This window comes from Taudactylus pleione, unplaced genomic scaffold, assembly GCF_031769625.1.
Source record: "Taudactylus pleione unplaced genomic scaffold, aTauple2 ptg000106l, whole genome shotgun sequence".
Classification (NCBI taxonomy): domain Eukaryota; kingdom Metazoa; phylum Chordata; class Amphibia; order Anura; family Myobatrachidae; genus Taudactylus; species Taudactylus pleione.
Window position 1 is genome coordinate 1,767,027 of NW_028284508.1, and position 15,943 is coordinate 1,782,969.

Here is a 15,943-nt window from a genome sequence, read left to right on the forward strand (position 1 = left end):
TTCCATTCTCCCAGAGGGGCCAGGGTTTCTATTCAAATCTATTTTTGGTACAGAAACCCAATGGGTCATATCGTCCGATTCTCAACCTCAAAGCACTCAACAAGTCTTTGCGGGTCCCGAAGTTTCGGATGGAGACCCTACGGTCCATCATTCTGGCGCTGGAACCTGGGGACTACTTGGTGTCATTGGACATACAGGACGCTTACCTGCATGTCCCTATTCTTTTGCGCCATCAACTGTTCCTCAGGTTTGCAATCCGCAGCGACCACTTCCAGTTTCGGGCGTTACCTTTTGGCCTGGCAACAGCACCACGTGTTTTCACCAAGGTGATGGCGGTCATGGCGGCTTCTCTGCGGCTGCAGGGAGTCCGCATGTTGCCGTATTTGGACGACCTGTTATTGGTGGCAGGATCTCCAGAGCTCCTGTTACGCCACTTGGACCTGACCATGCTGCAACGGCACGGCTGGCTAATCAACTGGCAGAAGTCCACTCTAATCCCGTCTCGGAGGATTCTGCATCTTGGAGCCTTATTGGACTCGGGACAGCAAAGGATCTTCGTGACGGAGGACAAGATCTCTGCTTTACAGTCAAGGGTGCGCAGTTGCCTGCACAGCCGCCGGGTGTCCTTACACTCGGCGATGAGGTTACTGGGCTCCATGGTGTCGGTGTTCGTCATGGTGGAATACGCCCAGTTTCACTCCAGACCTCTGCAGCACCTGATCCTGTCCAAGTGGAACGGGCTGACTCAGTCTCTGAAGTCCCAGACGATTGTGCTCACCCAGGAGGTTCGCCTGTCCCTTGCGTGGTGGTTACAGACGACCCACCTCAACAAGGGACGTCCGTTCTGGGTTCCAAATTGGGTCCTGTTGACAACGGACGCCAGTCTTCGGGGCTGGGGAGCAGTTTCGGGTCCACACTTGTTCCAGGGCAGGTGGACGCCGACAGAAGCGGAGCTTCCAATAAATATCTTGGAACTCCGTGCAGTCTTCAATGCTCTCCAGCAGGCACAGCGGTTTCTCCAGGGTCGCCCGGTGCAGGTCCAGTCGGACAACGCTACCACCGTGGCCTACATAAACAGGCAAGGAGGAACTCGCAGTCGGGCGGCTCTCGTAGAGGTCTCTCGGATCCTGGTTTGGGCGGAGCGCAATCTTCCGGCCATATCAGCGGTCTTCATCCCGGGAGTGCTAAATTGGGAGGCGGACTTTCTAAGTCGCCAGGACGTTCATCCGGGGGAATGGTCCCTGCACCCGGACGTTTTTCAACTACTGGTGGACAGGTGGGGTCTTCCAGAAATCGACCTCATGGCGTCCCGGCACAACAACAAGTTGCCGGTGTACGGGTCTCGCACAAGAGACGAAGGGGCGTCTCTGGTGGATGCTCTGTCCGTCCGGTGGACGTTCCGGTTCGCATACCTGTTCCCTCCGGTCTCCCTTCTTCCACGGGTAATCCGGAAATTCAAACAGGAAGGAGGGACGCTCCTGTTGATAGCTCCCGCGTGGCCCAGACGGCACTGGTTCTCAGACCTTCAGGGTCTGTCCGTGGACAGTCCTCTGCGGTTGCCGCTACGACCGGACCTTCTGTCTCAGGGTCCTTGCCTTCACCCGGACCTGACTCGGCTGTCTTTGACGGCGTGGCTGTTGAGACGGCCATGCTGAGGTCCCGGGGGTTTTCCAGCTCTGTGGTGCGTACCATGTTACGAGCTCGGAAACCGTCTTCCGCGAGGATATACCATCGCGTGTGGCATACGTTCTTCCAGTGGTGTCGACCGAGAGGTTATGCACCGCGGGAGTTTCGTCTGTCTCGGATTCTCGCCTTCCTGCAAGCGGGACTAGATCATGGGCTTCGCCTTGCTTCTTTGAAGGTACAGGTTTCGGCCCTATCTGTCTGGTTTCACCGTAGGATTGCTACAATCCCGGATGTGCGCACCTTTATGCAGGGTGTTCTCCGCATTCAGCCGCCCTTTGTTCCACCTGTGGCGCCTTGGGATTTGGCTGTGGTCCTGAGGGCTCTCCAAGGACCGCCGTTTGAACCACTGGGCTCAGTGGATCTTAAATGGCTAACAGCGAAGACTGTTTTCCTTCTGGCCATTGCTTCGGCCAGACGTGTTTCTGAGTTAGGGGCTCTTTCTTGTAGACCCCCTTTCTTGGTTTTTTATGGGAACAGGGCAGTGCTCCGCACTCGGCCCGAGTTTCTTCCCAAAGTTGTTTCCCAGTTTCATGTTAACGAGGAAATAGTTGTTCCGGCCTTTAACTCACCGGGTCTTTCCGTGGGTGAGGCCTCTTTGGATGTTGTGCGGGCCTTAAGGACTTATGTTGACCGCACTTCTTCGTTTAGGAAGTCGGACGCTTTGTTTGTCCTCTATGGCTTCCGTAAAAAGGGTTGGCCTGCTTCAAAGCAAACTTTGGCAGCCTGGATCCGTATGGCTATTTCTGAAGCTTATCTTCATGAAGGCCTACCGGTCCCTCCTTCTCTGAAGGCTCATTCCACTAGGTCTGTGGGTCCTTCGTGGGCAGCTCGACGTGGTGCCTCGGCAGTTCAGATCTGCAAGGCTGCTACGTGGTCTTCTGTCCATACCTTCGTGAGGTATTACAGGTTTGACACCTTCGCCTCTCAGGATGCTTCCTTCGGGCGGCGGATTCTCCTTTCTGCACAGGAGCGTCCCCACCCTTAAAGGATACTGCTTTGGGACATCCCCAAGGTATCCTGTGGATACCCTATGGACCCTGAAGTAGAAAATATGAGATATGGTAAGAACTTACCCTTGTTATCTCTATTTCTACAAAGTCCATAGGGTTCCACAGGACTCCCGCCCTGTCGCACCTGTGCTGCAGATGGGCTTTGCTCTGGTCACCGGTTTTCCGTCTCCCTCTGGTGAGAATGTGATTCTTGTATGTGTCCAGATCTTTGTTCTCTCTCTTCCTTCTCCTCCTCCGGCCTATGGCTTGGTAACTAACTGAGGTGCCTTGGCCCGGGGGCGGGGTATAGGAGGGGGACCTAGTGCATCCTGGGAGGCTGAAAGCTTAACTCTTTGGTGCCCTGCGACTGACGTCACACCTATACCCCAAGGTATCCTGTGGAACCCTATGGACTTTGTAGAAATAGAGATAACAAGGGTAAGTTCTTACCATATCTCATATTTTTTTCACCCTAGTATCCAGTTGTGACTTAATGTATAACTGGTTTAATTGGTAATGCCTCTTATTTAGGGTAAATTCTGAGTCTGAGCAGAAATCCTGTAAATAAATGTTTAGTAGTGAGGCTGTGATATTAACAACCATAAGTTTAGTATCAGCTGTATGCCAATTCTTATTTCTATAGGTGCGTATCCACTACCCGATTTTAGCAGGCGATTGAACGATAACGACATTCGTTATCATTCAATCACTTGCAAATCGGGCACTTTAATGTTAAAAATGACCAGTGATTTGCGCACCCACTGGTCGTTTTTGACATCTATCATTGCCCGAACATGCTGGTCAACCTGACTACGACGTCAGGTTGCCCATGTTCGGGGATGATTGATGTGCCTACACTGAATGACTGAATGTTCAGTGTAGACATCACAGAAAAACGACTGCACGATTACAATGCCGTAATCGTGCACTCGTTTCACAGTCGTCAAATGGATATGCACCTTTAGTGCAGTAGTTCCCAAACTTTTTTTGAATCAAGGCGCTCTAGACTATCAGAATTTCTTTACGGCACCACATGGCAAGGATTATTAACTAATTTGTGTTTATCTGTCATGCTTAGGTTCAGTTATGTGGTGGAGGTCAGGGTTGTGCTTCTTTTAGTTCACAACCGTATATTATGATAGGCAAAACCAGTGCTGGTGGCTGCCAATCACATTGACCATATATAATTTTATTTGATCCTGGACCACCAACCCATGGCACCCCCTGCAAATGCCCTGCAGCACACCATTGTGCCCCGGCCCCCAGTTTGGGAAATACACTGCCTTAGTGCCTGCCATAATGTCCTTGACATGTGTTGCCAAAACAACCAGTTGTTTAATGCTGAGTGCTAAAATTTATTGGGTATTTGTGTCAACCGTACCTTGTAATATTCTTTATTAACTACCTCTAATGAGAACTCGGTATTACAAATAGTAGCTGAAGGTGTAGGGTAAAGCCTTCTAATGCATTATAGAAGTCTCCTCTAATCCCAAAGTGCCTGAAGTTAAGATGAAAATAGTGATACAGCTAGACCAGGGGTTTTCAACCTTTAAGACCATGTGGGCCACATTAAAAAATTCAACGAGGGCCACTAAGCTATACTGTGATATTTAGACTCTAAATTTTAGAAGGATTCTAAGACCTTTTCCAGACTCATAAGGCCATAATGAAGACTTCAGAAGATAATTTTATTATAATAATGAACAAAACTTGGTCTGTTTACCTTTTTACAATAGTATGTTTGTCAGTACAACAGTAGAACAAATAACTAATAAAGACTCACTGTATACACTCCAGCATGTGTATGCTTGTAGGACAGGTTGTTTCTATGAGAAGTGCCTGCTGGAGGTTGCTGGCCATAAGGATGTATCTGGCTTCCGTGATTAGTGCGGTCAAGTGGGAGAACCGCGATAAGTGGCTGCGCTGTCCAACAATGGAGCTTGCTGGATGGCTGCACTCTGCACTGATGGAGACGCATGTGCTGCTGACACGGAGGACACATCAGAGCCTCTCCCCGCCTCCTTCCTAGCAGCAGAGACTTTGGTTAACCCCTTCAGCGCCAGCATCCCCGCCACCAATCCCCCCCCCCCACCCCCAACCTGGTCCATGGGGATCAGTCCACAGGTGCCCCGGTCGGCAGGCAACGGGGAACAGCTCCACGGGTTTGAGACTCCTGAGCTAGACAAAGTATTTGATTATTTGCAGAGAGCTAATGCAAATTATTCTGAATCAACATACTGCAGACAATATATGCCTCATCAGCGGCATCTTCTGCTCTGTTACTGGCAGCCTATCGCTGCTAGCGACTGCTTTCACATAGCGGGGACCTTGCAAAACCTGGAAGGCTTCGCTAAAGCCAGAAAGGCTGCTGCCCTGTCCTCAATGCAGGCAATTGGGACTGTATCGCACTTGCCAACTAAAGATGACGAGAGCGATACAGTGACAAACAGCGGTAATCTTAAAGGAGGGCATAACTTCTAGTGAGTGCTAAAGGGGTTATGTCTCTTGCAAATCGGGAGGAGACGATGTCTTAATCGTACAATCGCACAGTGATATCGCGTAGTGGTTACGCGGCTTTAGCTTGTACCTAGAATTTATTTATTTTCTGTTTTTACAGAAGCGCTTCACTCCCTGTAAGGTGGCAGAGCGTGTTAGTTTTAGAAGGCTAGTGTGAGCTCTAGTCCTGCTCTGACTACTTTCTCTGTCGGACCACTGAATCAGCTGTGCTGGTGTAGGGGTTCTACCATGCCCAGACACATTACTGAGAAGGCACTGGGTTGGGTAAGAGCAGTCACAGGCTACCCTGGTCTTGCTGGGCTGCAACCCTTTCATTGTCTGACCTGGCATACGGCACCACAGGTTCCTGACTGGGTGTTCCTGCCGCTTCCGCTAGCTCACTGTGGCTTCTGCCGACGCTACTCTGTTGTTTTGGGTTTATTTTTTGCTTGGGATGTGGCCTTTGGCGGTGTGAAATCGCCGTTCAGACCCTGCCTTTTATGCTGCACTGCAGCTAGCTCAACTCCCAATCCTCCTTGGCGGGCTCACAGGAGTCTCTCCAGCGCCATTTTCTAGCAAAGCAGACTGGCTCAGCAGTCTGTGGGACATGCTGCATACAGTGGCAGAAATAAGGCACTTTTGTGGAATTAACCATTGTGCACTCAACCAGGATTTCTGTGACACTAGCTTGTTTTTACTTATGCATATTGTCTTTACGTGGAGTTGCTCAATTTAATGTATGATGCACTTCTTACGTTAGGTGCCTACTGAGCTGCCAGCTAGACAGTATTATGCAGTATTCCTGATATTAAGGATTTAGGCAGGCTGTAATTGTTAACAGATAGCCTCCTGCACTATTCCTGGGTCAGGATTTAGGCAGGTGGTTTGTTTTCCTGTATTATATCTATAATAGAATAACATTTCAGGGAAACCAGAAAAAGCTTCCAAAATTAAGCGCAGCTCTGCTTTGTATTGTTCATGTTCTACTTGCCGAAAGAAGTTGCCCAAGGGTTGCACGGAACCAGGTACTCTGTGCAGCATGCAACACCATGGCCGAGCAGCCTGGAGGATCCGCGGACATGTTGAGTGACACACTTCCTTGTGCACAGTTAGTCCCTCAACCCCTATCTGATCTTCAGATGAGCCACCATGGGCCCATAGTATGGGGAAGTGTCTGTCGGAGATGGCTGCATCTATTAATAAGATGGCAGCATCTGCTGGGGGACAAGGCTAGCAAAAAGCGGGCCTTACAGTCCCCATTAAGTTTTCCTGTTGATTTTGACTCTGCAAGCTCCTCATGAGGGAGTGGTGGAGCCTGATTAGGAAGATATTTTAGGTTGGGTGGAGGATTCCCCTGCTAGTTCAGTTGTCTGCCATTTAATTGACGTAGTACGCCAGACCCTACAGATACAAGGCACTGAAGTCTATCACTGCTTCTTTTGTTAAACGTAAGAAGAGGCAGGTGTGTTTTTTTTTTTTTCCAGAAATGCCAAAGGAGACTTGGTTCAAGCCAGACACACAATTTCTGACCCCTAAAAAATGTCTGTACTTTTTATCCTTTTGCAGACTTGGACACAAGGCCTTGGGAGGTCCTACCCGGGGTGGATGCACATATTGCCTTGTTGGCTAATGCCACAGTAATCCCTATGGTGCAATCTGTTACCTTTAAAGGATCACACAGATTGGGAAAGCGAGGCTGTGTTGAAGTCCATGTTCATCCTTACGGGTGCCTCCCTTAGGCTCATATGGTCTCAGGAATTCAGTCTGAGGAGGATACTTTTGAATAATTGACTTGAGCAGAGCAGATCCCTGAAGATTTAGCTTTAGTGGATGACGCTTTGTTGGATGTGATCTCCATGCAGTCACGGATTTCCGCATTAGCGGTTTCTGCTACATCGATCTGGCTTGGGTCTCTGAATTCCTATTCCAAGTGTACTTTGGAGGCGGTCCCCTCTAAGGGGGTTCCTTTTTGGTTCAGAACTTATCAAATTTTTATCACAGGATACTGGTAAGGGCCCACATACTCAGGTTTCCGGGACACCTGGCTTCAGTCTGCCCTGGATCTTTCGGTGAGCAGCATTGTGTCCAGAGGGTACATTCTGGAATTTGCAGGTCCCATACCACAATGATATTTTGTCACTTCTCTTTCCCAGGATCTGTCCAAAAGGAGGTCTCTTCTGGAGTCTGTATGCTCCCTTTCAGACTCCTGTAATATTGTTCTGGTTTCTGTTCGCCAGCAAGGTCTAGGGTTTTACTAAAGATTTTTTTTCTGGTGACAAGCCGGACCTCCTCTCTTCTCAGAGGATGGTGTTCTTGGTTTTACGGTTCCACAATCTGTATCAACGGATCTTTCTCCCCTCGCAGAAAATTCAGGACCTCCAGTCCATGGTGAGGTCCCTTCTGGAGCTGCCTTGACTGTAATTTCTCCGGTTTATACAACAGCTGGGGAAGATTGTAGCTGCTTTCAAGGCAGTTCCATTCTGGAGATTTCATGCTCAGACGCTTCATAACCAGATTCTACGTTGCTGGTTCAGGAAGTATTTTCGCCTGGACAGACAACTTTTCAGTCTGTCTCTCCAGGCACACCAGCCACTACTGTGGTGGCTCCACACCTCAAATCTGACCAGGGGTTCTCCATTTCGATTTGGAACTGGGTGCTTGTCATGACAGATACCGGTCTGACGGTTTGGGAAGCAGTCAGTCTGGACCAGCACTTTTTGGGGTCTTTGGTCCACCACAGAGTCTGCTCTCACCATCAACATTCTAGAGTTGAGTGATCACCAATATTTGTGAAAGGCCAGCATGTTTGGTTCCTATCAGACAGTGCCACAGCCGTGGCATACATAAATAGGCAGGGCGGAAATCAGGCCATAATGGTAGTGTCTTATATCCTTCATTGAGTTCCTGCCATATTGGCCATCTACATTTTAGAGGTGAACAACTTTGAGGCAGATTTTCTAAGTCGCCACAACGTTCATCCCGGACAATGGGAACTACACCATGAGGTGTTTCTGGAGATCGTGAACAATGTAGGGAAGGTCTGTCATAGATTTCATGGCCTCCTGCTTGAACAGGAAGCTTCCTCTGTATGGAGCTTGGTCAAGGGTTCCTTGTGCAGCATTTGTGGACACCATGACTGCTCCATTGGTCTTTTTCACCTCTGTCAAAGCTGCCCAGGGTTCTTCAGTGTCATTCAGAGGCTCTTCCAGTCATTCTCTTAGCTCCAGTCTAGCCTTTTCAAAAGTGGTATACTTTTTTTCAGCGTATGTTGGTAGAGGTTACTTACTGTCTGCCTCTTCTGCCAGACCTCCTTTGTAAAGGGCCATGTCTACTCTCAGGTTTGCCTCAGCTGGCTTTGACGGCATGGTTCTTGAAACCCAGATCTCAGGGGTTCTCCTGGGAAGTGGTCCAGGTCCATGATTCAGGCTCACAAGCCGGTTACTTCCAGAATTATTTTCTGCCTAAGTTCCATCGGAACCGGAACATTGTTCTTCTTGCCTTTCTGCAAGCTTCTTCATCCACTAGCTCTTTCTCATTGGATGTGGCCCGTGCTCTGCGGATTTGCCTGGACTGTACATCTTTTAGGCGTACGGAATCCCTGTTCGTGTTGGTTGATGCATCAAAACGAGGTTGGCTGGAATTAAAGAGTACCATTACTTGGTGGGTACCTCTACCATCTGCAAGGCCTATTTGTCCTTGGATATGCCTGTTCCGGCTTCTCTTCAGGCTCATTTTAGGCTTGTGCTGTTAAGGATTCCTGGGTGGTTTGCCATGGAGCTCCAGTGGAACAGCTGAAACCTGGACTACCATGCACACCTTTAAAAGCATTTGCCATTTCTATACATTTACTACAGTGGAAACCAATTTTGGGCGTATAGTTTTATGTGCGGCTTTGACAGACAGTACTCCTTCCTGTTAGCTTGCTTTGGCAAATCCCACATGTAAGTAAGGCATTGTCTCCAGATGGATGCAAGAAGAAATTGGATTTTGTGCTTACCGTAAAATACCTGCTTTGTAGTCTGTCTAGGAATGCTGTTTTTGTTATTATTGCATGATTCCATAGGTCGTCTATAGTTTTATGTTCTTTTTCCATATGGCTTTGTAGACGAACATACTGAGAATCCGATGGACGTGGGAGGGGTTAAAGGGGTAGAGTTTTGTTTTTATTATTTTAGTGCCAACCTCCTGGTGCCACACACTTTAACCCTCATGTAAGTAATGCAGTGTCCCCGAGATGGACTATGAGAAGGGATTTTCTCGGGAGCTCACCTTCTAGGCTTGGAGTGACAGTAATCACCTCAAGCTCATAATTATGTGGATCCCAATACAATTTTATGCTTTTGATAAGAAAAAAATATATGTAGCCTAGCCAGACATAAGGTAACTCCCATACATTCAATTATAGAAAATATTGCTTATCTGAACAACCAGTCCTGGTACTTAATTTTATACAAATATAGGAGGATATAGGTCCACTAAAAAGCTTAATGCTTTTCTGTCATGGCCCCTAAAGGTGCATACACACGTAAAGATTTTCTGTCCAACCATCCAGCTAGTTGATTGGTTGGTATGAAAATCTGGTAAGGTATGAAAGTAAATGATCAGCAATTTGCTCCTAATTGCCAGAAAACAGATGAAAATGGTCGTTTAGACAAGTTTGTTAAATGTTTGATCTAAATAATTTGTTCAAACAGTTTTTGTCCATTTTCTGGCGTTTGGGAGCAAATTGCTGATTGTCATTTGCTTTCATACCTTACCAGATTTTAATTCCAACCAACCAACTAGTTATATGGTTGGACAGAAAATCTTTACGTGTGTATGCAGCTTTAGACAGACGTCCTCATATAATATTTGGGGGATCTTATATCGGAATACTCTTATTTAGCTTTGGACATAGTAGTACTGCACTAGATGGTGGTGTTTCTCATTTTTTGCTTTAGATTTATCTATTGACTTAAATAACATCAGTTTTTGTTTTTTTTGAGCCCACCTGCTGTCATTGTCGTGTAAAAAACTCGCTATAGCGCGTAACTGCGAACATGGTTGTTGCTCCTTTTAAGGCTTAGTGATTTTCTTTGGTAATTGACTTCTTCTGGATTTGGAAGAGCTTTGTTAGTCTGTTTTAGTAGTGGTGCTGCTTCATTTGATGAAGATGCAGACATGGGACTTCCAGTTCCTGCTTTGAAGATCTCCTTAACCTCTGCTGTGTGTGGTGTTTTTTTTTTTTTTTTTGTCTAGCTTTAACTTTTGAGGTCTCCTATTGCTAATTTATACCATGTATGTCCTCAGCGTTTGCTTCCCTGCAATGCTTAAATTAGCTGACTACGACTGTAGATGAACAGAGCTACGAGTAGAGAATTTAACCTCACGTGCTAGTCAAGCCAGAGGGCCTGATTCAGAGCCGGACGTTCTGACCAGAACGCTCGCTCTGAATCAGGGCCCTCCTCCATTAAAATGGAGCGTCGTCCTGGACGCCAAAATCACTCCCGCTGACATCACTAGTGATGTCAGTGGGGCCGGCTTCAGACGGTAGGCGTTCCCATGGGAACGCCTCCGTCTGGCAGGCACGCCCCCGACACGCCCACAAAAGGGGGCGTGCTGTCAGTCACCATTGACAGCACGCCCCCTTTGGTGCGAGACCCGGAGCGACAGCTTGGCTGTCGCAGTCCGGGTCTCGCGCATAACGGAGCTCCCTCCGTCGTGCGCATACGCAGTGGGGAACATCGACCCACTTGCGAGCGTACTGCCGCTTGCGAGTGGGTCTGAATGACCCCCATAGTCCAGACTATTTATGGTTTTTGAGTACTTTGTGGACATTTTTTTTTCAAAAACCAAAAAATAGAGGAAAGGTTAATCTTTTCATACATTATCTACCAAAATGTTTTTCTTTGTTAGCTATTTTTTTTTTATTACATTTTTTTTTAATGTTGCATATGGGAAATAAGAATTGTCAGGAATTTTACAGTGGTTTTTATATAATATGTGCTCTCCATAACACATTTCACAGCAAGAATGAAATTTAATTTTTATATGCATCATTATCTCTTAAGAGAGTATAAATATTTTGATAAACACAATATTAGATTTTAGAATAAAAAAATGCTCAATTGGGTTTAGTAAAAGCTAAATTTTAAGTACGTCAAGTTTTCAGGAAGAAATCATCATCATCATGTATCAGCACATTAAACTAAACCTGTTTTTAGCTTATTTTGTGTTCTCTTGTCCACAGCGTCTGAGTGAGGGCGCTCTTTCCCCTGATGGAACTGTTTTAGCCACTGCTAGTCATGATGGCTTTGTGAAGTTTTGGCAGATATATATAGAGGGACAAGATCAACCAAGGTATTTTTTATCTGTTGTAAATGTCTTTCTTTAATACTGGAGCATGAAATAAAGTTGTATTTAGAATGCTGCAATTTTAAAATGTAATTTGCATTTAACCACTTAACTGACAAATTATTTTTCCAAGAAACGCTCCAAAATTGTCGGTTTCTTTTATGATTGAATTAGGTCAAGAACATAGTTTTAAACTTATCCATCACTATTTTATTTGAAAAAAAATTATATTTTTTTAGCACACCGTATACCATAAAAATAGCATTTTTTAATGTTCTACTGTAGTGGTGGCCATTGACAGCTGTACCATCGATGGTTCAACCATCGTTAGAAGCCATCAATTGTTTAGCGATTGGTCGAGATCTGTGTACACCACAACTGCCGATGTTTCCTAAACATCGATTGAGGTTTGCCATCAATGGTGCAACATTGATGGCCACCAGCAATGGCAAACCACTTGTTTTCAGTCAGACCATCGATGGTTTGCAAACCATCCATTGCCAGTTGCCATCCCTATTCAGAGGCTCTGTGATATTTATCGATATATATCAAAAAAGAATATATATATATATATTATATACTGCTCCAGTTTACACACACACATACTGTGTGTGTGTATATGTATATATATATATATACACACACACATCTATATACTTTCATCTATATATACATATATACAGTACCTTGCAAAAGTATTCAACCCCCTTTGCATTTATCATGTTTTGTTGCCTCACAACCTGGAAATAAAATGGATTGTTTGAAGGTGTGCATCATTTCATTCACAGAACATTGCCTACAACTGTGAAGTTGTGTTTTTTTTTATATTGTCAATCAAACAACATTTAGGACAACATAACAGAAAACTTCAGCGTGCATAACTATTCACCCCCCTAAAGTCAGTACTTTGTCGATCCACCTTTTGTGGCAATTACAGCTGCAATTCGCTTTTGGATAAGTCTCTATGAGCTTGCCACATCTTTCCCCTGGGATTTTTGCCCATTCCTCAAGGCAAAACTGCTCCAGCTCCTTCATGTTGGATTGTTTGCGCTTGTGAACAGGAATCTTCAAGTCTGACCATAGATTCTCAATTGGATTGAGATCTGGGCTTTGACTAGGCCAGTCCAACACATATAAATGTTTCCCCTTAAACCATTCGAGTGTTGCTTTAGCAGTATGCATTGGGTCATTGTCCTGCTGGAAGGTGAATCACCGTCCCAGTGTCAAATCACAGGCAGACTGAACAATGTTTTGCTCAAGAATATCCCTGTATTTAGCACCATCCATCTTTCCCTCGACTCAAATCAGTTTCCCAGTCCCTTCTGCTGAAAAACATCCCCACAGCATGATGCTACCACACCATGTTTCACTGTGGGGATGGTGTTTTTGGGGTGATGGATATATTGGGTTTGCGCCAGACATAGCGTTTTCCTTGGTGGCTGAAAGGTTAAATTTTAGTCTCATCTGATCAGAGCACCTTCCTCCATACATTTTGGGGAGTCGCCCACATGCCTTTTGGCAAACTCAAATCGTGTCATCTTATTTTTATTACTAAGTAAAGGCTCTTTTCTGGCCACTCTTCTATAAAGGCCAGCTCTATGGATTGTACGGCTTATTGTAGTCACATGCACAGATACACCAGTCTCTGCTGTGGAACTCTGCAACTCCTTCAGGGTTACCTTTGGTCTCTGTGCTGCCTTTCTGATTAATGCCCTCCTTGCCCGGTCTGTGAGTTTTGGTGGGTGGCCCTCACTTGGCAGGTGTGTTGTGGTACCATGTTCTTTCCATTTGATGATGATGGATATATGCCCTTTTAAAAAAAGGGGCATCATTGGGGAGGAGGAGGCATCATTGGGGAGGAGGAGGAGCTGAGGCCGGATGGAGTGTGCTGGGCTGCCTGGGTACATGGAAGCAGCAGCCAAAGCTGCGGCTGCTGTTTCCTGTACATAACAGTGATCACTAGTGTGATCTGTGATCGCTGTAGTTCCGGAGCCGTAGCGGGAGGGTGTCACGCTAGCGGGAAGCCGGCGGACACCATGCCAACCGCCGGCTTTCCGACTGCTTAATCCCGGCAAGGGTTAAATGACAGGAGTCGAAATCCTGACGCCTGTAATTTTGCCTATTCCGGGAGACCGGCGCCTGGCATCCCGATCAAAGGGATGCCTGCCGCTTACAGCCGCGGGGGACGGAGGGTTAGGTTTAGGGCTCCCGGGGGGGGGGGACTTGGGGTTAGGCACCCCCATGTGGGACTTAGGTTTAGACGGCGGGGAAGGGGGGTTAGGTTTAGGCATTGGGGGGAGGTTAGGGTTAGGCACCCTAAAGGGGGGGAATTAGATTAGTTATACTTACCTTTCTAGACGATCAGGATTTCCTCCTGTCGGGCTGCCGTTGCCGGGATTTGCGGCTGGCGGTAAGCCATACTGATCCCCCGCTAGCGGCCCGGATACATAGCAGCAGCTGCTGCTCCTTCACACATAGTGATCACTGTAGTTCCGGAGCCGCAGCGGGAGGGTGTCCCGCTGGCGGCCCGGATACATAGCAGCAGCTTCCCACAGACGCCTAGTGGGCATTTCTGACTTGTCGTATCAGATACGACCACGTCAGGGAAAGCCCAGCCTCGTGTGGTCATATCTGATACGACCGTGCCAGGCTAGTGGTTAAAGATGCAAAAATACATATGAGTGGAATTAGAGAGATCACATTACTGAAAAATCACCTATCTAATCTATGTATGTAACATACATAGATTATAAAGGTGATTTTTCAGTAACGTATATGAAGTGGTATAATAGAGAGACGGTTAATGATGAATAATCTTTTAACAGTTAACAACTGTGTTTTATTATTTTTCAGTTTAGTTTTTTTTTTTTCATTTTTTTGTTGCAGTAGTTTGCATTTTCATTGCATATTGAGCATTTTTTGGGACATTATTTGCATCTCAGATGTCAACACGGAAACAGTGCTAGGGTTTGCCATCCTTTTTTGTGATTGCATATCACAATTCAAAGTTAACACTCACAAATCATTGCAGGTAACCATAGGGTTATAAGAAAAAATAGTCTGTGCAAAATTTTCCATGCACAGGTGTTAGCTTGTTGTCTAGCACATACCCTGTAATTGGGAAGTAGTTGGCATCCCGGCGTCCAGGATGCCGATGGTCTAAATACTGGCGCCGAAATCCCGACCGTCGGCATCCCGGAGGTTAGTATCGGGATGTTAGCATTAGGTAGCGGGGTTAGGCACTAGGAGGAGGGTTAGGCATTGGGGAGGGTTAGGATTAGGGTGTGGGAAGGCGGAAGTTAGGTTTAGGTACTAGGGGGGGAGATTAGGTTTAGGCACCGAGGAGGGGGTCTTAGGTTTAGGGTGCGGGAAGGGGGAGGTTATGCTTAGGCACTAGGGGGGTAGGTTAGGGTTAGGCACTGGGGCAGGTTAGGGTAGGAGTTAGGGGGGGATACTTACCATTAAATCCTATGGGTGTCGGGATGCCGCTGTGGGTATTCTGACCAGTGACATCCCGACAGCCGGGATTTCATACCCAACCCCTGTAACCAACCTAGTAGATTAGTGCAAGCGTGTATAAGTAACAATTTTAAATTAAAAATTAATTACTGATTTTGGCCTGGTGAATGAGTTGGATAGACAATACATTTAATTGAACACCTTAAATTATATTTAAGAATAATTATTACCAATGGTACTCTGCACCTTATATTGCTAGTTTATTATCATGTCTTTGCGTCTGTCACCAAATAGTTAAATAAATTAAGAGCTCTCACAATTTTTCCTAAATTTTACACCTTCACACATCATTGTTGGCTACTCCTAGGCAACTTTTACATCTATTTGTTTTGCAGATAAATGCATCTTGTTAATTGATTTATAGTTTTGAAAATACACTAGCGTTTACCCGCAGCTTTGCTCGCGTGGATGTCTGTTATTGCTCAACGGATCTAATTTTACAAAGACAGTAGTGGCATTTAATATTGTGACATATATATTTTATATTGTAGTCATTGATCACAAAATGTCTTTGAGCACAATAATTATCCACAATTTACTATGTTTTATGTAAATCACAAATTACAATTCAAGGGGCAATCAATCTCACAGTCCAGTGTAAGTTCACTTTAGTCAAACAAATCTAATCTTGTACAGTGTTCTCCCCTGGAAAATGTTTCCAGCCGGGAGGAATCAAGAAGTAACTGAGTGGGGGCCTTAATAATAGCAATAATAACCTGTTTTAACCCCTGACTTGATAATGATTTAAACTTGAAATAACATTTTATATATTAATTCTCCTCTTCTTATTAGAGGCCCAATCGTCGGATTATGAAAAAGCTTCGTCTCTAGGATCTGGTCCTTTTTATACAGCTCCCACATACTGTCCCCACTTGCAGGCTTCCAAAGTGCTGGGTTGTAGGCTGTTTCTTGCCGGGTGG

The 15,943-nt window shown here is 46.0% G+C and overlaps 1 protein-coding gene across 1 annotated transcript in view; it reads left to right on the plus strand.

The window, feature by feature from the left end:
* The window catches only part of EDC4 (enhancer of mRNA decapping 4), a 516,382-nt gene that overhangs the window by 153,945 nt on the left and 346,494 nt on the right, over window positions 1-15,943 (plus strand). Inside the window, exon 8 of the mRNA XM_088470908.1 lies at window positions 11,401-11,510. Within this exon, the coding sequence (XP_088327034.1) occupies window positions 11,401-11,510 (110 nt within the window). The remainder of the gene's footprint in view (window positions 1-11,400; window positions 11,511-15,943) is intronic.